Source organism: Salvelinus alpinus, chromosome 22 (genome assembly GCF_045679555.1).
Source record: "Salvelinus alpinus chromosome 22, SLU_Salpinus.1, whole genome shotgun sequence".
Taxonomy (NCBI): domain Eukaryota; kingdom Metazoa; phylum Chordata; class Actinopteri; order Salmoniformes; family Salmonidae; genus Salvelinus; species Salvelinus alpinus.
Window position 1 is genome coordinate 28,331,417 of NC_092107.1, and position 23,153 is coordinate 28,354,569.

General features: G+C 43.4%; 1 protein-coding gene across 8 annotated transcripts; it reads right to left on the bottom strand.

The window, feature by feature from the left end:
- Window positions 1-508: 508 nt before the first annotated feature.
- LOC139549351 (vascular endothelial zinc finger 1-like) lies at window positions 509-19,273 on the bottom strand. 8 transcript variants are annotated; one of them, XM_071359760.1, is made up of 9 exons: window positions 19,142-19,273; window positions 16,412-16,471; window positions 9,116-9,921; window positions 8,081-8,176; window positions 6,924-6,993; window positions 6,355-6,520; window positions 4,997-5,041; window positions 4,518-4,586; window positions 509-4,322 (listed from the first exon to the last, which is right to left on the bottom strand). In XM_071359760.1, the coding sequence occupies exons 1-9, from the start codon at window positions 19,172-19,174 to the stop codon at window positions 4,000-4,002; spliced, it is 1,668 nt and encodes a 555-aa protein (XP_071215861.1). In that variant the 5' UTR covers window positions 19,175-19,273; the 3' UTR covers window positions 509-3,999. The 8 variants fall into 8 exon arrangements, with proteins under 8 accessions (XP_071215861.1, XP_071215865.1, XP_071215864.1 ...); XM_071359764.1 differs by lacking the exon at window positions 8,081-8,176; XM_071359763.1 differs by lacking the exon at window positions 4,518-4,586.
- Between the last annotated feature and the right edge of the window lie 3,880 nt (window positions 19,274-23,153).

The window sequence follows — 23,153 nt, forward strand, 5'->3', positions numbered from 1 at the left end:
CTGAATGTTTTTCGCACACTTTTCGAGTAAACCCTAGAACCTGTCGAGCTTGGAAAGCCCAGGAGGGCAGCAATTTCTGAGATGCTGGATCCGCTTTGCCTGGCACCGACGATCATACCACACTCAGTCGCTTAGAATGGTTAAAACAAGTGACCTAACGTTCAATCGAAACTGAATGCCTCAATGCCTGCCTGCAGTGACCATGAACTCACTATCGGAGCGAACCATTTTCGTGAACAGGTATATCTAATAAACTGTCCAGTGTGTGTGTGTGTGTGTAAAGTCCCCACTCCATCCTATTCAGTCATGCATCTTTGCCTTTTAAATTACTTGGATCCACACTGACACGAACCTCATCCCCAGGCTAATGTGCACTGAACCAGATTACATTGACACTAACAGTAGGAGCTAAAGTCTGGGCCGCAAAAAGATGAAGATGTGAGAAAAAAAATTAGAATAGAATACTGTGTGCAGTTCACACAAACAAAACAAACTGAGACACCCCATCCAAATTTCCAAGTTTAATTGATAAAAATTTAAATGAGTGAAAAGAAAAAAAAACACCCACACACAGCATGGTTTGGCACAATACACCCCAAATCCTCTCAATACGCAGAGTCACAGAGGCACTTATCATTACACCATACTCCAATAGCACGCCAACTGTGAGCCTGGCAGTGTAGACACCTGAGGGGTGGGAATGGGGATGAGAGAAAGAAAGGATACCTTTTAGGAGGTGTTGGGTGAGCCAAATGTTAACTCTGTCCTCCCTACACAGACTCAGCATGGACGGTCCACAATCATGTTTTATAGTTCTTTTATTTAGACAACCCAAATAAAAGGCACATAAAAACATTGCGCATATGTTTACAATTATTCTTGACACACATATGTATAAAAAAAAATAAAAAAAAAAAGTTGGAATGTTTACCTTTATGCTAATTAGAAAGCCTAGTCTTCGTATATACAAAATTACCATTGTTAATGTTCTAATACAAAAAGATTTATAAAAAGGTTGTTTTTTTCCCTTGCATGTGTCTATCATAACTAACATGTCCTCTGAACTAAATGGTTTTGTACAAAGATATACATTCATCAGCCTTCACAGGGCTCCAAGAACTTCCAAATCATAAAGAAAATTGAGAAAGATCAGACCAACTTAACTCTTCCAAAAATCAAAGTTAAGCCCAAAACCATCATTGCGCTTAAAAAATGTAGTGTCATCGTAAACAAATTAAAAGCATTTGGTTAAAAAGAAACTGATGGTGCATAAGAGTAATGGCCCTTTATTAAAAACATTATTACAGAACATGTTTTCAAAATGTTTATAACGGTTTAGAATGTTGCTTACAAAACACATAATTCAATGTAAACCATACTCCCCACCCCCAAAAATGACAACATATCAATTTGGTTGAGGGGGCTGTCTAGCTCTTAGCCATCTGAACAGTTAAGGCTTCCTTCACAAAACAAGTCCATCACCATAGACATTATGGCATCTGTGAGAGCAGAGGCAGCGCCATTGAATTCTGAAATAGTACACCTTCTTCTACTTCTATGAGTTGGCAAACAAACTAAAAGGGTGCATACTGCCACCTGGAGTGTGTTGTTAGAACATGTATTAAGCCAAGGTAGGCGATTTACTGCCTCCTGCAGTTATGGAATGTTTCCTCATGAGTATAATTCATTGGTTGATCCCACCTGATGACCTGGATAGAATTTGATCCTTCCTTAACCCTATAGGAAGTCCCACCCAGTTGACTTCTTCAAAAAGTCCTCAATGGCGCTGCCCATGCTAAAACAGCCTTTTGGGCACTAGTGTTGTCGAAGTCTATGTCCATCACATCTAGAAGAGGAAGCAGAGGTGTGAAATAGTCTTGTTGTAAAGCAGTTCAGACACACTAGTTACGGCCACTGCGGAAGGCCAAATGACAAACATACACGTACTTCAAAACTATTCTGTTTTTAGTGTTTTCTTTTAAAAAGTTGTCAAGTCTAATGACTATTTTTTTTACTCAACCCAAACTTGGACGAGCTCAGACGTCCACATGCAACATCGATGCGAGATCGATGGAAAGGGAATCCAATGCCAACAAGACCACAACTCCATACCAGATTAGAGTAATTCTCTTGGGGCACTGTGTTGGCATGCATGCAATACTAGCAAAGGCCTCATACATCTTGCCTTTCCCAAGACAGAGGGAAGGCGATGCCACTGACGAGGGCAGAAGTCTCTGAAGAACGTCCACGAGTTTGACATACAGCCTGATTTTGGGGCAATGGCTCACATCGGTGCCGTGCCGGCTACACGTGTTTCAAAGTTCCTCCCAGTTGAGAGGCCTGTGTACTGAACGTAGGCCTAGGCAACGCCAGTAGGCACTGGGCTGGGGAAGGCAGCAGCCCTGTGACCCCTGACCCATAATCTTTGACCATTCTAGAACACATGTAGTTGACACAGCCTCTCATCTCTGCTTCCATTCTCTTTCCGGGCACCGTGGGCCCCAGATGGCAGTTTTGGTTCTACAGTAATATAATAAAAGGACCTCAGGAGACAGAAAAACCTCAAACTAACCTGGGAAGTAAACTATGGAAAAGTAGTCCAATGGACAGTCATATTGACATTGATAAAGTAATTACAGCCCTGACCTGTGTTGAAGGATATCTAATTTTATTAAATTTTTTGAAAGGCAAAGACAAAATAAAATAATTGTTGTAATATTTACAAAGAATGGGTATAAGGTCAACAAAGGTTGCGTGTTGACCTTAAATTGATCCTTTTACTCTCATCAAAAGACTGGGCTACTCTCAGCACAGTTCCTGAGTAGAAGTTCATACTTATAAGATCCTAAACCTGCAATAAAAAACTAAAAAAGAGAGGGGGATTAAATGGCCCTACCAAAACCTCTCCCAACATAACTATTTTCACAAAAAGTTTTAAAAGGTGAACTTTGGGACTGTTTTTTCAGCATAGTGTCTACTGCGCCACTAGGTGGCTCTGATAGCCTCTACATTAACGAGGCTCACAGCCAACACTACTCATTTTGATTCTTAATAATACTGCTGTTTTCAGGACAATAACTCGGGGATATGCTTTCAGTGCGAGACATTTCCTCCTTGTGTTCCTGTAACATTACCACTGTAATGTCCTCCGGCTACTTTATCAAGTCATCTAAAAATACACCTGACAACTATTCCAAAAACAAAACTAACAAACACCATGTATAGGTTTACAGTAACCAGCAGTGAGAATGTGACCATTTTCCATTGATGGCATCAGGACCTGGGAGAGCTCACCTTATACAGTCAAAGGCATTGACCTAAGATTGAACTGTTGAGCCTTTGATATTTTTCTCTCCAGAAAAATCACCATCCTGCAAAATGGTAGCCTTTGTCCCCTTTGCTGTACTTAACTCCTTACAAAGCATACAACTATTAAATACTGATTAGCAGGCTATAATAATAATAACAAAAGGAAAACTAATATAAAAACTATCTGCTCTGTAAGAGAGCATTTAAAAACATTAATACCAGCAATACATTTGTTACAGTTTCATTCCAATGCCAAATGTGCAGGTATGTTCTGACGCAAGAGGCGAGGCATAACTCGTTGTTTGTTTACGTCAGGCATCCACTTGGAGCATCATTCCAAAGCTCCATTCCTCCTTCCGAGACTTCACATGATTTCCAGGACTGTTCTCCTACCGGCAGCTAAAAGGTAATAAAATGCACCAGCATCTACAGGGGCTGGCCAGTCCACCTCTCATCATGCTGCATTCACAGCTGCTCCCACTGCAGCCAGACGGACAGACAGACAGACGGGTACAGCGTCCAGCTAGCCCACCATACTACACCTCTGCTCTACTACAATATCATCTATAGTACTCCTGGTAAGGAGGAAGGTCTGCTAAAGTAAGGGAGGAGGTGGTGGTTTGGGGGTAGAAGGAGAGAGGTGGGAGGGGTTGATAAAGAGATGCTAACCAGGGGCCAGGGAAGGGGTTACTACCAGGGAGGGGAGGAAGGCAGGACCTGGGAGAGAAAAGGCATGCTATCCATGGGCCGCATGGCGATGTTAAGCGGCCCGGTTATATTCATGGGCATCCCAGAGGTGATGGCCACAGGGTGGGCTATATTCATGGGCCCAGTGATGGTCACTGGGTGCTGCAGGTTGATTGGAGAGGTGATGTTGACCGTGCTGGTGGTGATGTTCATCTGGGCGGCGATGGTTACCGGGTTGCTGGCGTTGCCACGGTTCATGGCCGAGGTGATGGCGGCAGAGTTGGTGACGGGCGTCACCGAGCCGGAGTTGTGCACGTTGTTAGAGTCTGAGGAAAGACGAGGGAGGGAAGGAGCGAAAGAAAGACAGAATGAGCTGGGTGATCGTTCATTACAAACCATTTAGGATAGCCCCAAGCTCCACAGGGTTAGAGGGGCCGAGGTTTGAGTCACTGCAACGGTCAACACACACATTAAAATGATTAGACATGATAAAACAAATGGTAGGATTCTTATGAACCTACCTTGAAAACGAGAGATGTCCATAAGGACTTGGAACGAGTTATTTAAGATCTCTCCTACCGTCAACTCACCTGAGGGGGCAATTCAAAAAGCAGGATCAATGTGCTAGCCAGCTAACTTTCAGCTAATATTCAGAAACACTTTTTTTCATACTATAGTCAACTTGAAATGGTATGGTATAATTAACTCAATGCTGTAAACAACCCATATTCCACTTAAACCTTCCGAGTTGTAATTTAAGGTTGATCAAAGTAATTTGGCTAGCTAACTTATTGATCCTGCTTAATGAAATAAAACCCTGATACCATAACACACAAGCATCTGCAACGACTTGGTTGTAAAACAACTAGAACTACACACGCTAGGCTAGAAGACAGATCTGTAGTGGAAAATGGGCCACTTCAATGCATAAGTAAGTATACAGCTACAAATTTGGAGGGGTTGGGATCGGGATGGGTTTCGGCTTTAGCTACTAGATTACCTTTTCGTAGCCCTGAGTGGTGGTTCCACTGCCAGTCACTTAGCCCTATTCAGAGATACAGACAGATAGGGGTTACATTGATTGACAGGACTGATTGGGACAGGGCATCACTTGGTTCTGCGTGCCAGAAGGGCATAGGGGGACACAGGTCATTGGGTTAGATACACGAAGGGCCAATCATTTGGCCTTCTACCAAGTACTAAAATGTTTAATGCACGTCGTAGCTGGTGAGGACAGAAATAGATAGTTGTATAATGTATGCATATCCATTTTATTGGGTAAAATGATTAGGGTCTGCTGAACAATAGATTTTGCCCGTGCCATTTTAAAGTGATCAATCCTATGAAAAATTAATCAGAGTGATCTTATTCTTCCAAACTGGACTTCAACACCCATAAGTCAGTGCAGGTTTGACAAACCAACAAGAGAGCAGATGTCATAAACCTCCATTTCAACAGCTGACAAACAAGATACCCACAGAGCCTGAAAACAGCATACAGACCCATCAACACTTAAGAGGATATTAAGTGTTTTCTTTGGTCGACTCGCATATCGCATTTGAATGACTTGTATTGCTGCACTAGTTTGCTATGAGCGTCAAATGAATTGAACGTCCAAAGCCCTTTAAATTTAGACCGTCTCCTACCAGATTTCTTGCTACATGCTATCCATTTCTTTCAGCAGAGATACTTGTCATCCCCACCACACATGTAAACAACTGGTAAACCAGACAGGGCTGTGGGTTGGCCCCAGCAAACTGACATTATGATATGAATCCCTGAATGAGTGGTAACACAGTCCTTGTCAGTTGTGGACTGTTGTGCAGTACATTTGAATCTCAAAGTCAATTTGTTGTGGTGCTGCACTGAAGGATATGAATGTCCATGAAAATGGCTAATATAAAGTTGGCCTATTCCTAATCATTCTTTATCCTGACCCAAATATATTGGAATAAAATACATACAGACATGGGTCACTCTCCACTCCATTTCATGATTCTGAAGAAACTCTCGTATCAAAACAAGAGTATCTACTGGACAAATTCAGGTAGGTCCCCCTTCGTTTCATTCCATTTGCTTCCATTTAAGAAATGTTTAGCAACAGAATCGGCAGAATGAATACACCCCTGACAACGTGCTTTGTGCCTGCCTATGATGTACAGGACACCACAGAATGACAATGCATGGGGTGCTTTCAGCATAAAGATAGGGACAGAATAAGTACCTGAAGTATTTTTTAAGAAAACAAATATAAGATGCAATACCTAGGTCTGGAGCACCCCAGGCTAGGTGTGGCTGAGGGGAGAGTGGGAAGGATGGAGGGAGTGGAGGAGGAGAGTGGGAGGCTGCCTGGCGTACCTTTATTACAGGGGTTGTTGAAGCTGGCCTGGCCGTGGGTCTTGAGGTGGCTGGTAATGTAGGCAGCGCTCAGCATCTTGCCACAGATGTTGCAGGTCACCTTGCCCTCATGTCGGATCATGTGGGAGCGCAGGCGGTCTTTGGTGGCGAAAGCAGAGGTGCAGGCCTGGGGTGGTATACAGGGACAATGACGGGGATATCAGATGAGATACAATCTGTATCAGGCTGTATCACAACCGGCCGTGATTGGGAGTCCCACAAGGTGGCGCACAATTGGCCCAGCATGGTCCGGGTTTGGCGGTCATTGTAAATAAGAATTTGTTCTTAACTGACTTACCTAGTTAAATAAATAAACAAAAATGTTAAAATTCACTCAATTAGTTTGTGTGTGTGTACACTGCAGACATGTCTGCAACTTGAAGACTCAGGAGAGATGACATATTTTACAATTGGGAGTTAGCGTAATAATCTCATCCTTAATCCAACAAACCAGGAGTGAATGTGCGGAACAGGAAAGTGACCATAAACAGGGAAGGTGGCATCCCGGAGGAGGATGCCTGGCTCCTTACCGTTACTTGGCATTTGAAGGGTCTCTCTGAGGAATGAACATGCTTCACATGACAGCTTAGATGGTCAGGCCTGCAGGAGGAGAGGACACAGAAGAACACATGCATTTTAAAACCTGGTATAATAGCTAAAACACCGGTACAGTTTAATCAATAACGCCATACACTGACAGTAGCTGGGGCTACTGTGTTGACACGTGATTCAATTAACAAAATGGGCCAACAAAGATTGCAGGCAAATTACAAATTCTCTGTGAACCCACAGTTATACCATAATAGTTCAATTATGTTAAATTTACTGTAGATGTTTTATTTATTAAATTAATGTTAGTCTCATGGCATCCATATCTGACCCATGGGACACAAGCTATTAGAGCATCAATCCACTACTACATCCCTCCAAAATGCATTCCTTCCCCCAAAGTAATCATTTATGTTCTTGCAACAACAAGACCAGAGTTATTCGGTTGAGCCACACCAAAATCCAACTAGAACTTTTCAAAATCGAACTAGAACTCTATTCTACAACATCACAACAACAACAAAAAATCATCTGTTCTACAGTATACCCTGGAGAAGACAATTATCTGGCAACCACAGCCGTCCATCTGTCGCTCAGTTCCCCTCCTCTGCCCTCACTAAGCCGCACTAGTGAAATGTAGCTATTGGACAAACGCAGCCAGAGAATTCCCCTCCAACAAAGGAGGAGAGTGTGGCTTGAAAATGTCTCTAAGGAGGTGGTTTCACACTAGCAGGCTTTTCGTGATGGCGAACAGGAGTCCAATCCCATCTCCTCGGGAGTGCAGTGGAGCTGAAAAGCTCATATCTCCCCTCCCACACAACACTCCTTCGTTAAAGAAGAGGGGAATAGCCTCTTTCAGGACTGCCAAGCATGAAAATGAACATGCACCTCTAGCCGCATAAGAGTAAAATGTGTTACTTTGCGCCAAGTCACTATGGTTATGATACAATATCCTTCACTTCGCTAGTTGCTAATAATTTAGCTCAAGAACTTCACCGTTCACTGACAACTTAATGATGTCTGAAAGGGTTAGGTTGGGGGGGAAATAACAAAATACTCTCCAATATTGGAAAGAACAAAAGGGGAGGAGCTAAATCAATGATTAGAAATCAGACCAGTCAGTGAGTCAGAACACTACCATTGGCCTTGGGAGCTGCAGGAGTGACACTGGAGACCCATCTCTTCTGGTGCTGTCTGGCCCCTGCAGCATTCTCCCTGTCCCCTGCCGATATCCCTGAGAGGGGGGACACGAGGGACTACTATGTGACGCACGCAAAGGTCCAGATACTGTTTATATACATGGTGGGGCACTGCTTGCATGTCATGAGCCAGTACTATGGTCTGAACAGAAGCTGCGTGGGGCATCGGTAATCATGGCCAAGCTTCATAAAAGCTACACACAAACAAGATTTGGTCCAGAACAACAATTAAGGACATTGTCTCATAGGGTTACCATATAAATAGGCATTCTGGTATGTGATTTTAGGCATTCAAATTATACTCCACCTTGTTCTTTGATTGAGGAATTTCATTCAAAGTGGAAATTGTACATAACACCTTTTGGCTATGTGCATTAAAGCATCATTGTGGAAACATACTAGTATGCAAAGCAATGTTCCTAAATTCCTATCGATTGAGACTGATTAACCAGTCCAATTCAATTACATTCCAACACATGAGGATTTCCAAAATTCATCACACCTTTAAATTATGAGGCTACTGACCACTAAATATCAATTTCAAGTGGAATGTTTTTACCCAACCAAGCCCGCCATGGACTTGTATCATCCTCATATTAATCTAGGGCTACATTTGACATTGTTTTATGAGGCTGCACCTGTTGGATACTATCTGCCCTCTTGTAGTCCTTTATGCCTGTCAGTTAGGCTTCTTCTACATAAACGTATCCGATTCTGAATTAAGGCGACATTTGAAAAGTTCTAATATGGCCCTCTTGCTTTTTCCCCACAATCAGAAAATATATTTGGGGCCCATTAAAATGGAAGCAGTGAAAAAAAGAACGGTAAGAAATATGTGAAATTCCAAAGAACCTTACACAAACTCTTTCTCAGAATGCATTATTAACAATTACAGTTCAACATGTACTATGGACAATAAACATTTTTTAAGTGGACTAAAGGGAAACTTGAGTAAGTTGAACTGCGCCACGCACCTGGAGAAGCCCTTCCCACAGACAGAGCAGATGTAAGGTTTGTGAACGCCCCCGTCGTGTGAGCGCACGTGGTAGGTCATGCGGTCCTTTCTCTTGAAGCGCTGCTGGCAGATGGGGCACTCAAAGGGCTTCTCGTCTGAGTGGGACAGCTTGTGACGGTTCAGGTGGTAGACGTCACGGAAGGCCTTGCCACACATCTCACAGCCGTGGTTCTTCTTCACTGGCTTGGCAGGCTTCTTGGGCTGGGTCTGCTGCTGATGATGATGGTGGTGCTGCTGTTGATGCTGGTGCTGCTGGGGCACCATGGTGGGAGACATGATGCTGGAGCCCGTGGAGGCTGAGGTTGTGGCCGTGGTGAGGATGCCAGCGATGGTGGAGATGTAAGAGGGCTGACCGCCGCTGTTCTCGCGCTGTGGCACTGTGGAGATCATGGGCACCATGGTGGGTGCCGTCTGTGTCTTCTTGGGACGAGACACCATCTTGACGCCCGTGTGGCAGGACTCGTGCCGTCTGAGATGGTAACTGTCCCGGAAGGCCTTGTTGCAGTAGCCGCAGATGAAAGGTGTTTTGGACTTGGGCTCTTTCTTCACCACAACAACGGGACCACCGCCGCCTCCTCCGCCTCCCCCTGTCCCACTGGCCACATTGTCCTTGAGGAGCTCTGCGACGCTGACCGGGGGCTTCTGGTCCAAGAGGATGGGCATCACAGGTTTCTGGTCCACAGGTTCTGGTCCTCCTGACTGGAGGAGAGGCAGCAAGCTGTTCTGGGCCACCTGGTGCTGGTGATGCAGGGCTTCATTGGCCTGCTGGAAGGACAACACAAAGACAGCCATGCAGAAGCACATCAGTACACAGTCTACAGTGTCAGTCAGTCACACCCTCAAAGCTACTACAGCTGCATGTAGCAAAGAGAGAAAGTGAGAGAGACCTGTTTCTGACTGCTCCAGAGAGTTGAAACGGACTGCCTTGTCAGCAGAACTACCGCTGTTTCCAAGATAAGGATGACAGTAAAACAAAACTTCTCATTTTTCAAAGAATTGAGCAGAGTATGACAATTTGAAGAGTCAATTTGGTTGTCAGCTTCCATTTACAGATGTTGTTGATGAATTTCATGAACGAAGCTATACTACTCAAAAGCTTTTCTGGTGATATCTAAGGGTAGCCTTGTGGGTGACGTTGAGGTTTGAGGCTCAAAAAGAGGTTGCTCAATTTATGCCATTATTCATTTAACTAGGCAAGTCAGTTAAAAACAAATTCTTATTTACAATTGACTTCCTACACCGGCCAAACCCCCGACAACGCTGGGCCAATTGTGCACCGCCCTATGGGACTCCCAATCACGGCCAGGTGTGATACAGCCTGGAATCGAACCAGGGTGTCTGTAGTGACGCCTCTAGCACTGAGATGCAGTGCCTTAGACAGCTGCGCCACTCGGGAGCCCCCCACAAAAATCAGTCTTCCCCTGTGCCATTCAGGCAGCCAAGTTACTACTACTACAACCCCAGCCCTGTCAGCATGAATGCTGCGTTCTAAGAGGAAGGACAGGCTTTAAAAAGAGGGACATCCATTAATTGACCAGAAATAGAAAGGGAGCCATTTCCAGCCAGGGCATCTGAGCCTCTCAGAAAAAACACAAGTGCAGCCCTGATGAATGTGGTGTGAGAAGAGGGTTAGGAGGAGAGAAGAGGGTTAGGAGGGGAGAAGAGGGTTAGGAGGGGAGAAGAGGGTTAGGAGGGGAGAAGAGGGTTAGGAGGGGAGAAGAGGGTTAGGAGGGGAGAAGAGGGTTAGGAGGGGAGAAGAGGGTTAGGAGGGGAGAAGAGGGTTAGGAGGGGAGAAGAGGGTTAGGAGGAGAGAAGAGGGTTAGGAGGAGAGAAGAGGGTTAGGAGGAGAGAAGAGGGTTAGGAGGAGAGAAGAGGGTTAGGAGGGGAGAAGAGGGTTAGGAGGAGAGAAGAGGGTTAGGAGGAGAGAAGGGGGTTAGGAGGAGAGAAGGGGGTTAGGAGGAGAGAAGAGGGTTAGGAGGGGAGAAGAGGGTTAAGAGGGGAGAAGAGGGTTATGAGGCAGCTGTTCAAGGTGCCATATAACTAATAAGACACAGGAGAGGATTTAAACTCTGAGATTTGAGCTCAGTGGGTGATGTAGTCAGTTATGTCGTGCCAGAATGACATGAACAATATACAGTACACCTGACCAACTACATACATAGAATCGACAGGTTTGTTTCACTTTGTAGATTTACGCCTCTTGACCTTTTCACCACATCAAGTTTTATTTTTTTAAACTATGAAGACTAAATCTAGCATTGCACACCCAAAATATTCAACTCGAGATCTGCTCAAACGAATCCATCAAAGATACACAAATAACAGGCTGTCTAGACACACACACACAGCTCCCTGCCACTCAATAATCTAAATCTGTTGCATGTAAGCTGATCTTTTTTTCCTCCTCTACTGGTACAGCATCTAGCACGGGACAACCTGTGTGTTAGCTAACTATACCTAATAAAAAGCATTAGCTGGAGCACCCCCAGAGAACATTAAATAATGTAGTGCTGACTAACAGAGAACATTAAATAATGTAGTGCTGACTAACAGAGAACATTAAATAATGTAGTGCTGACTAACAAAAAAATGGTTGCGCACACACACACACACTCCCAGGAATTTATTGGGTAAAATACCAATGTTTCGGCATCACTGTGGGTCATTTGATTAGCTGTTCAGTAGTCTTATGGCTTGGGGGTAGAAGCGGTTAAGAAGCCTCTTGGACCTAGACAAGGTGCTCCAGTACCGCTTGCCGTGCGGTAGCAGAGAGAACAGTCTATGGACTAGGGTGGCTGGAGTCTTTGACAATGTTTAGGCCCTTCCTGACACCGACTGGTACAGAGGTCCTGGATGGCAGGAAGCTTGGCCCCAGTGATGTACTGGGCCGTACGCACTACCCTCTGTAGGGCCTTGTTCGGCCTTCAACCTCAGTTGCCATACCAGGCAGTAATGCCACCAGTCTGAATGCTCTCGATGGTGCAGCTGTAGAACCTTTTGAGGATCTGGGGACCCATGCCAAATCTTTTGGCAAATTTACAAATCGCTGGATTTGGTTTTGTCATGCCCTCTTCGACTGTCTTGGTGTGCTTGGACCATGTTGGCTGTTGGTGATGTGGACACCAAGGACCTTGAAGCTCTCAACCTGCTCCACTACAGCCCTGTCGATGAGAATGGGGGCGTGCTCAGTCCTCCTTTTCCTGTAGTCCACAATGATATCCTTAGTCTTGACCATGTTGAGAGAGGTTGTTGTCCTGGCATCTGACCTCTTCCCTATAAGCCGTCTCGTCGTTGTTGGTGATCAGGCCTACCACTTGTGTCATCAGAAAACTTAATGATGGTGTTGGAGTCGTGCCGGGCCGTGCAGTCATGAGTGAACAGGGAGTACAGGAGGGGACAGAGCACGCACCCCTGAGGGGCCCCTGTGTTCAGGACCTGAGTGGCTGAGGTGTTGTTACCTACCCTTACCACCTGGGGGAGGCCTATCAGGAAGTCCAGGATCCAGTTGCTGAGGGAGATATTTAGCTTAGTAATGAGCTTGGAGGTCACTATGGTATTGAACGCTGAGCTGTAGTCAATGAATAGCATTCTCACATTGGTATTCCTTTTGTCCAGGTGGGAAAGGCAGTGTGGAGTGCAATGAAGATTGCATCATCTGTGGATCTGTTGGGGCGGTATGCAAATTGGAGTGGGTCTAGGGTTTCTGGGATAATGGTGTTGATGTGAGCCATGACCAGCCTTTCAAAGCACTTCATGGCTACAGACCCGAGTGCTACGGGTAATTCAGGCAGGTTACCTTAGTCCCTGTGCCCAAGAACACTATGGTGGTCTGCTTTAAACATGTTGGTATTACAGACTCAGACAGGGAGAGGTTGAAAATGTCAGTGAAGACATTTGCCAGTTGGTCAGCGCATGCTCGGAATACACGTCCTGGTAATCCGTCTGGCCCTGCGGCCTTGTGAATGTTGACCTGTTTAAAGGTCTTGCTCACATCGGCTACGGAGAGCGTGATCACACAGTTGTCCGGAACAGCTGATGCTCTCATGCATGTTTCAGTGTTACTTGCCTTGAAGCAAACATAGAAGTAGTTTAGGTCATCTGGTAGGCTCGTGTCACTGGGCAGCTCTCAGCTGTGCTTCACTTTGTAGTCTGTAATAGTTTGCAATCCCTGCCACATCCGACGAACGTCGGAGCCGGTGTAGTACGATTAGATCTTAGTCCTGTATTGATGCTTTGCCCGTTTGATGGTTCGTTGGAGGGCATAGCGGGATTCTTTATAAGCTTCTGGGTTAGAGTCCTGCTCCTTGAAAGCGGCAGATCTACCTTTTAGCTCAATGTGGATGTCGCCTGTCATCCATGGCTTCTGGTTGGGGTATGTACGTACAGTCACTGTGGGGACGACGTCATCGATGCACTTACTGATGAAGCCAGTGACTGATGTGGTGTACTCCTCAATACCATCAGAAGAATCCTGGAACATATTGCAGTCTGTGCTAGCAAAACAGTCCTGTAGCTTAGCATCTGCTTCATCTGACCACTTTTTTATTGACCAAGTCACTGGTGCTTTCTGCTTTAATTTTTGCTTGTAAGCAGGAGTCAGGAGGATATAATTATGGTCAGATTTGCCAAATGGATGGCGAGGGAAAGCTTTGTACTCATCTCTGTGTGTGGAGTAAAGGTGGTCTAGAGTTCTATCCCTCTGGTTGCACATTTAACGTGCTGAAATGAGATAAAACTGATTTAAGTTCCCCTGCATTAAAGTCCCCAGCCACTAGGAGCACCACCTCTGGATGAGGGTTTTCCTGTTTGTTTATGGCGGAATACAGCTCATTGAATGTGGTCTTAGTGCCAGCATCGGTCTGTGGTGGTTTGTAGACAGCTACGAAGAATATAGATGAAAACTCTCTCGGTAGATAGTGTGGTCTACAGTTTATTATGAGATACTCTACCTCAGGCGAGCAAATGCTCGAGACTTCCTTAGATATCGTGCACCAGCTGTTGTATTCATGTCGTTCAGCCACGACTAAGTGAAACATAAGATATTACAGTTAATGTCCCGTTGGTGGGATATACGTGCTTTTAGTTCATCCAATTTATTATCCAGCGATTGTACGTTGGCCAACAGTACGGATAGCAAGGGCAGACTAGCCACTCGTCGGCGGATTCTTACAAGGCAGCCTGATCTCTTTCCGCAATACCTCTTCAGTCTTTCTCCTGCGAATGACGGGGATGAGGGCCTGTTCGGGTGTCTGGAGTAAATCCCTCTTGTCCGACTCATTGAAGAGAAATTCTTAGTCAAGTTTAAGGTGAGTAATAGCTGTTCTGATTTCCAAAAGCTCTTTTTGGTCTTAAGACAGAGTAGCAGCAACATTATGTACAAAATAAGTTACCTTTTTTTTTTTAAATAAATAGCATGGTTGGTTAAGAGCCCATAAAACAGCAGAACTCCCCTCTGGCGCCATCATTTATTTGATTTGGGGGGTGTAAATACTGTCCAGAATGGTTGCTTTGACCAATTGGACAAGTTCAGGTAGTTTCTCATCTACTTCAACATTTCCTCCAATGTCATGCCCCCTGAACACGGTATCCATCTGCAATGACGAGCAGACCCTTTACTATTCAGTGCCACTTTGAATGGCGATAACAGAACCTACTAATGCTAATTATTTGAAATGAAACTTGTGTTGTGTCTCAGTACGTGTTGTATAAGCAGCATGTTACATCTGCTATAATCCCTTTTGGAGCAATTTCACACCACCTTTATGTGGTGCTGTGGGTGCAGGCTGGTTGAGGCGTCAAACTCTCAAACTAATTACACACCCCCGAATCACATTCATCCCACTGGCTTATATAACCTACTACAACCATCAACCATACGTAAATAAAACATTACAACATTTAAATATTTCCTTTAAACACTAAATCAGGAAATGATTCAATAATCACCTACTAATAATCATACACTACCCAAAATGTTGCTGATTGTCTATTGTTTTGCAGTGGTTGAAAAACATGTAGCAGTGTAATGAAAACTGACAAGATAGCAAAACAATTACCCAACACTGGTAGCTAATAGAGCAGTGTACAGAGGACATCTGCAGCTGCTGGCATTGTCCAATTGGTCACGGCAGCCCCCAAAGAATGGGTGGGGGGGGCGGGGGGTTTATGAATATTTTTGGTTGGTGCGTGAATAGAGTTTTACATTGTACCCAGCAACCTTACAACGGGCAAACCAAAGACACCACGATTGAAACGACCTTGTTATTTTCCGTAATCACCATAGGGCAGGGTTAAAGAGCTGACCCCTGGGCTTTCAGGTTCAGCCAAGCATCCCAATACGGTCAGCCAGGCAGGCAAGGGATGGGGTCTGAGCTGGGGGAGTCGGGAAAAATCCCAAATTGTGTTCCTTTTTCTTTATGCTCTTTTGTGGAGCCGTAGAGGACACAAATCCAAGCAGTGATGCACTTACGACCCTCAGGGGGGCCTTTGTGACACCAGTCCTGCCTGATTTGGGGATTCTGTTCAGCTGGCGTGCTTTGGGGAATGGGGGAAAAAGAGGGTGAAGTCACAGGGTGTCAAGTCCCCTTTTTATCCTCCGTCTGCACTGTAGTTGGATCCAGACTGGAATTCTTACCACCATTAGCATTTCTTCTAGCTGTGTGTGTGTGTCTGAGACAGCAAGGCTCTCAGACTCAGACGCATAGGGAGCTGAAGCCCGCTGTGCCTTCACGCTGCTCTGATGATTTTGATACAAATCCGCTCTGAAGGCTGAGGTCATTCCCAGATAAATAGTGTTGAAACAGAGTGGGGGCGTGGAAAACAAAACAAAAAAACATAAAAGCAGCCTGTTCTGTTAATTCAGTCAGAGATGTGGGGCGGGGCTTTACAATGATGGAGAAGTATCTCATTGACCACAATGCTAATCTGTTTAGATATCAGACAAGGCCCCCAAGAACACAGCTTGCCATTTGCTCAGACAAGAAGTGCCTAATTTATTTTATGATCCCAGAAACAGTAATAGTTCAAATATATTGGTATTGCTTGTGTTCTCACAAAACTTGATAAACATACTCAGGCACCAACCTGCATGAGGGAAGCAACAAGATCTGAGTGTTAACCCTGAAACCAGGACTAAGATCTTGACTACATACTTTGTTCTACCTATGTTTTGAGGGCTTGGTTGGGGTCGTGTCATGTGCAGAAAAAAAAATGTTCACAGGTTACAGGGATTTTACTGTGGAGGACATGAACTTACTCTGATCCCTGTGTAGTAGTCCCTACGTGGATTCCCTGGAACCATGGGACCTACAGAAGACTAATACAAAAGAAAAGGAAAATACTGGGCTTGTTAATAAAATGTTAACATTAACAGTAAAACAAAACCCTATTACGTATTGTCTTAGGGGAATCCTAAAATGTAGGTTTGTCCTAAAATAGTGAGAAAAGAAATGAGTCATCTTCATCTGATTCAGGAGGATTACGAGAACACTATTATTGAGAACTGCATAGCTTGACAACCCCCCCCCCCCCACCAAGCATAACTTCCGACGCTTACAGAACAGTAACAAGTGACGCACAGCCTCATTAGATGCTTTATCCAATCCAGCGAATCAAATGGAGCCTCCAAATAACAACTACTTAGTTTCCATTGTCCTCCACTGCTCCATCACACCAGCTTCAGGTATTTGTACCTTGTTAGCAACAAAATAAAACCATTATCAAGGGTCCTCGGCTCACGCCAATTAACTGGCAGCAGCTGCACCTCTCCAGCGCTGAGGGAACAGAACTAGGCCTACCACTACGGCTACAATATGATTAGGCGGAGTAGGGAAGAAAAAAAACAACTGGCAAGTGGTTTGAGGACATACATTTTCAACACTGGTGTTCACATTTGACCTGGGATTGGGACACTACGCAGTAGGCCTTTTGAGATGTTGTGAATAAGGGTCTTCAAAAAGGTCCAATTCATCTAATAATTTAACTGACACTGCATTTTGTAATGCATCTTAGGTTGCCAGATAGATTGGACAGTAAAAGTTACATACATATCCACTAGGAGAAATAGCCTGTTCCCCTTAAGCTAATGATCCACATTCCAGGAAAATAAACATAAAAGAGGATGTTTCAAATGTCTAGGAATACATATTCTGGATTCTTAAAATGCAATTCCCCCCAGGTGTGATGGAAAGAGAACCATTTTCAAGATCTAGCTGACACACGTGACTGTTGGTGGTTTAATTCCCAATGGTTATGTAATGTATAAAATCAATGAATTTAGTGTATCTGGCAAGTTGACTGCTTTCATGTTTTCTTCCTCCAAAGGCACTTTATTTTTGTGGGGACTGCTACCCTATGTATAGTCATTGAACACGGGTGACTTTAATAAATGTTTACATGCTGTTTTACCCACTTCATATGTATATTAGCGGCAGGTAGCCTAGTGGTTAGAGCGTTGGACCAGTAACCAAAAGGTTGCTGGATCGAATCTACAAGGTAACGATCTGTCCTTCTGCCCCTGAATAGGCCATCACTGTAAATAAGAATTTGTTCTTAACTGACTTGCCTAGTTAAATAAAAATAACCTACTGTATTCTAGTCAGGGCTCCTCCTATATAACTATTGCTGTACACATATTTTCTACTCATATACTGTCCATCATATACATATATTCCACACTGACATAACTCGTCCTGATATTTCTTAATTCAGGGGTATTTGTGTATATTGTTAGGTACTGTTGGAGCTAGAAACACAAGCATTTCGCTGCACCTGCAATAACATCGGCAAAATATGTGTACAAGTTTTTATCAGATGTTTAATGTCTTGTTACAAGCACACATTAGTAAATACTACAACTCCTCTGCATGAACATAGTGCAACAAGAGGATAGGTTTTTACATGGACAACTTTTCACCTAGTGCCAGAGGGTAGGAAAAGCATTTTTGCAACTGATTAAGGTGCAAGTTGTGCATTGCTAAAAATGCTGTAACCATGTCCAGGAATTCTGAATATGTATAGATTGGATGGATATAGGTACTTAATAAAATGGTAAATGGCAAATACCATCCCTATTCCTGGATTTGCAATTTAAATCGCACCAAAGGCAGACAACTAAGGACACGAATATCCTCCGCAAGCTGCCTAATAGAAATCTCAGACATAGGGCAGAGGGGTTACAAATGATCAGTAGTGCAAGAATTAGCTAGCATCTTGGCTGCAGATTACTGCATAGTTTGAATTCTTTCTCCAACCCGCGGTTACATATTTTGGGACGAGGAAAAGGGGGGAAATTTTAGAATCGGAAGTGCGGGGTATTCCCTCCTCGTGCCCAGCATGTATACGAGTGCGATTTGCTGAAAGCAGAACATCATTCAAATCCTATCAAAATGTGTAAACAAAATCACTGACTGCAACAAAAAAAAAAAAATGTTTTCATGCCACATTTACTCGCTAGCTAGCATGGCTCGCCGCTGGAGGTGGATTGTTCTCGTTCTTTGAGGCTAACTACAACTAGCTGGCTAGCATCCTAACTAACCAACGCGCGGCCATGATCACTTGCTAGCTTGCTTAGTTTTTCTATTTAGCTAAATGGGGCCCATTCCAATTTATCCGGTATTTATAATAAACATGCATTAGCGGATTTTGATTAAAGTATGTATTAACACCAACAATCTACAAAAACTGGGGGGGCACCCAGATCGCCCCCCTCCCCTCTCTCTCGCGCTCTCTCTCTCTCGAGCGTCATCCATATACCTCACAGCTGGAAGTCTGGGATTGATGTAGTGAGCTAGCGAGCTAACGTTAGCTCTTTCAGCGGATTGCTCATAGGCTAGCCAATATTAGCTAACTAGCTAACGCTACCATTGTTTTGCTTGAATAGTTTTACTAGAAATCCACGTTTAAAATCACCATTAGCAACGGTGCATTAGACATCTAGTAACATTTAGATGTAGTTAATCAAATTTACCCCTCTGATGACACTTACCTGGAATAAAAATGTACTCCAGCTCGGTTCCATTGCAACACTTAAAATCTGCAGGAAACCTAGACGGAATCTACAACAAAGCAGCTAAACATGGCAGCTGCTACAACTTCCTGTAACCCTCCGGGCTGAACCATTTCTAGTGGACGTTTATGGGACGTTAGAGATTTCTCAGAAATTAACATATTGTAAATTGGCTTGTATTAAAAATATTGTGGCTGTCAAATGTGTTTCTAATACGTATGTATTGGGAAACGATTGAATGGTATATGATGTGGCGCGTCAATCAACAATAAAATATGTTCGACATGGAACGTGTTCCCCCATTTGTCGTGCTTAACTAGTCCATTAGAGCGCCTTCCAGAGATGGCATAAAAGTACATTTTCAATATGCCATCGTCAAATATGGTTACTGATTGTGCCTGTATTTATCATTACATTATGTTACAACACAAACACTAGGGGAAAAGCAACATGTTGTTTCTATACAGTTTAGCTACTATTTGTCAACCCCTTCAAATAAAATTTTAAGAAATCCTTTCAAGATTTGCTTGGATTGCAAAATATTGACCTCCAGACACAAATGCTTGCATAACACAATTAGGATGCAACATATGCATAACATTAATTAATGCTCAGAACCTACCTTCATCGTCCATTATCTGATAACCACCATGGCCTTGCTCTATGAACTGTAATATTGTAATGATGAATCACTTACATAGACGTATATAATAATCACTTAACCACAGCAGTCACTTCAAATTAAATCAGTGAAACAATAAAACTTAGATTTCTTTCCCAGATTGCATTTGGTTACTGCCATATGTTGCTCTCAGGAAAAAAAGAGAATTGGGAAGATTCCAACCCTAAACAGGAATGTCGTAAAAGGTAAATGTATCACTTCCCACTGAATATGCGATTAGAAATCAATGCACACACTCAATAGTTAACAGAAAACCCAAACAGATTTCCACACACAGTGATTGACACTCATTCAAATCAATGATTTGGTTATGCAGCCCAGGGCTTGGCCATCCAACTCAAATATTGCAAGTCAGACACAATCAAATTTGTGCACATACAATTGAGAAGTTTAAATGATTAAAGGCCCAGTGCAGTCAAAAACATGATTTGCCTATGTTTTATATATACATGTCCAGACTATGTCTGGGGAGGCAGGTAGCCTAGTGGTTAGACTATTGGACTAGTAACCGAAAGGTTGCAACATCAAATCCCCAAGCTGTCAAGGAAAAAAACAGTTAACCCACTGTTCCTAGGCCATCATTGAAAATAATAATTTGTTCTTAAACTGACTTACCTAGTTAAATAAAGGTACAAATAAATGTGGTTGTGAAATTATGCTAATGCCCTTTTAGTGTAAGAGCTGGCTGAAAAGACCGTCTGAAATTTCAGCCTGTTTTGTTGGGATAGAGTTTTGGCCTGCATGGTGACATCACCCGGCACTTAATTAGTTAATAGACCAATAACAAAGATAGTTCCAAACCTCTGCCAACAACAGCTAATTTACCCCTCCCCACTCAGACTACTCCCAGACAGTCCTAGCAAAATCTTTGCTTGAGCATTTGCTTTTTGCTAAGAAGCTATTTTAATTTCTTATTGACCATTTTCATTTAAAACAATCACAGTAAGGTACTTATTTCTTACCCAGAAATGGTTTGATATTGAGATAAAAACGGCTGTATTGGCCCTTCAAAGAAATCCATCACCCATAGTATACTATACATACTTAAACTGATCTATACATACTTAAACTGAAGTGGTACATGATCATAACATTACAGTCGGCACATGTGCTGTCTAGTCAATAGTGCAAAACTTTATCTTGCGTGACATTTGCTTATAAATTATTTCTGAAGCATCTACAGCATATAGGTCCTATAAAGGGTTTATTAATTATCAATGATCTACACCTCTAGGCATGACAATGCTTAGATTGGTGTTTTTCAGAAAGCCAAATGCTTCCTCAATATTCTCATTTAGATCAACACTAGCACTGGCTGGCACTGGCTGCCCTGTAGTGTTTACATACAGTGCATTCGGAAAGAATTCAGGCCCCTTGACTTTTTTCACATTTTGTTACGTTACAGCCTTATTCTAAAATTTATTAAATTGTTATTTTCAATCTATACACAATACCCCAAAATGACAAAGCAAAATCAGGTTTTAAGAAATGTTAGCAAATTTAAAATATCACATTTACATAAGTATTCAGACCTTTTACACAGTACTTTGTTGAAGCACCTTTGGCAGCAATTACAGCCTTAATAAGTCTTCTTGGGTATGACGCTACAAGCTTGGTACACCTGTATTTGGGGAGTTTCTCCCATTCTTCTCTGCAGATCCTCTTAAGCTCTGTCAGATCGGATGTGGAGCGTTGCTGCACAGCTGTTTTCAGGTCTCTCCAGAGATGTTCGATCGGATTCAAGTCCGGGCTCTGGCTGGCCCATTCAAGGACATTCAGGGACTTGTCCCAAAGTCACTCCTGCGTTGTCTTGGCTGTGTGCTAAGGGTGGTTGTACTGTTGGAAGGTGAACCTTCGCCCCAGTCTGAGGTCCTGAGCATTCTGGAGCAGGTTTTCATCAAGGATCTCTCTGATCTCTCCAATCATCATTCTCTCGATCCTGACTAGTCTCCCAGTCCCTCCCTTTGTATCTCTGTTCTTTACTGACCAGATCAGTCAGTCAATTCAGTCTTCGTTCACAGTCGCTGATGTCCTTGTCTGTTCCTAAGGATAGAACTGAGATGGGGAAACAATCTTTTTCCCATAATGCCCCTTCATCCTCGAACATGCTTCAAAAGATTTTAAAGTTAGGGGAGTTAGTGTCCTTGCCTGTTTTTAAGACTCTGATTGACAACACTGTTTGTGATAACCGCAATTGTTTCTAATCTTCAATTGTACCTGTAACTTGTGACACTTTGTATTTTGTGTGTAATTTGTATTTTTCTGTAATATTTTATGGACACACTGCTATTTCTCTGTTGTTTTGCCTTCTTGCCAGGTCGCCTTCGCAAAAGAGGTTTTTAACCTCAATTGGTTTTAACTGGTTAAATAAAGGTAAAAAAAATAAAAACATCCCCACACTATGATGCTGCCACCACCATGCTTCACCGTGGGGATGGTGCCAGGGTTCCTCCAGACGTGACGCTAGGCATTCAGGCCAAAGAGTTCAATCTTGGTTTCGTCAGACCGGAGAATCTTGTTTCTCATGGTCTGAGAGTCTTTAGGTGCCTTTTGGCAAACTCCAAGCGGGCTTTCATGTGCCTTTTAATGAGGAGTGGCTTCTGTCTGACCATTACCATAAAGGCCTGACTTGTGGAGTGCTGCAGAGATGGTTCTCCTTCTGGAAGGTTCTCCTATCTCCACAGGGGAACTCTGGAGCTCTGTCGAAGTGACCATCGGGTTCTTTGTCACCTCCCTGACCAAGGCCCTTCTTCCCCATTTGCTCAGTTTGGCCGGGTGGCCAGCTCTAGGAAGAGTCTTGGTGGTTCCAAACTTCTTCCATTTGAGAATGATGGCCACTGTGTTCTTGGGGACCTTCAATGCTGCAGAAATGTTTTGGTACCCTTCCCCAGGTCTGTGCCTCAACACAATCCTGTCTTGGAGCTCTACGGACAATTCCTTCGACCTCATGGCTTGGCTTTTGCTCTGACATGCACTGTCAACAGTTGGACCTTATATAGACAAGTGCGTGCCTTTCCAAATAATGTCCAATCAATTGAATTTACCACAGGTGGACTCCAATCAAGTTGTAGAAACATCTCAGGATGATCAATGGAAACAGGATGCACCTGAGATCAATTTCGATTCTCATAGCAAAGGGTCTGAATACTATTTCTGTTTTAAATTTTTAATACATTTGTAAAAAATTCTAAAACCTGTTCTGGCTTTGTCATTATGGGTATTGTGTGTAGATTGATGAGAAAATAAATAATTTAATTCATTTTAGAATAAGGCTGTAACGTAACAAAATGTGGAAAAAGTCAAGGGGTC

Excerpts from the sequence above, each read along its gene's own strand:
- LOC139549351 (XM_071359760.1), bottom strand. The coding sequence starts at position 19,174 with ATGGAACCGAGCTGGAGTACATTTTTATTCCAG. Across the intron at positions 6,994-8,080 it reads TGCAGCTCCCAAGGCCAATG|GCCTGACCATCTAAGCTGTC; the intron begins GTAGTGTTCTGA and ends CTCCTCCTGCAG. Across the intron at positions 4,587-4,996 it reads CCACTCAGGGCTACGAAAAG|GTGAGTTGACGGTAGGAGAG; the intron begins GTAATCTAGTAG and ends TTGCCCCCTCAG.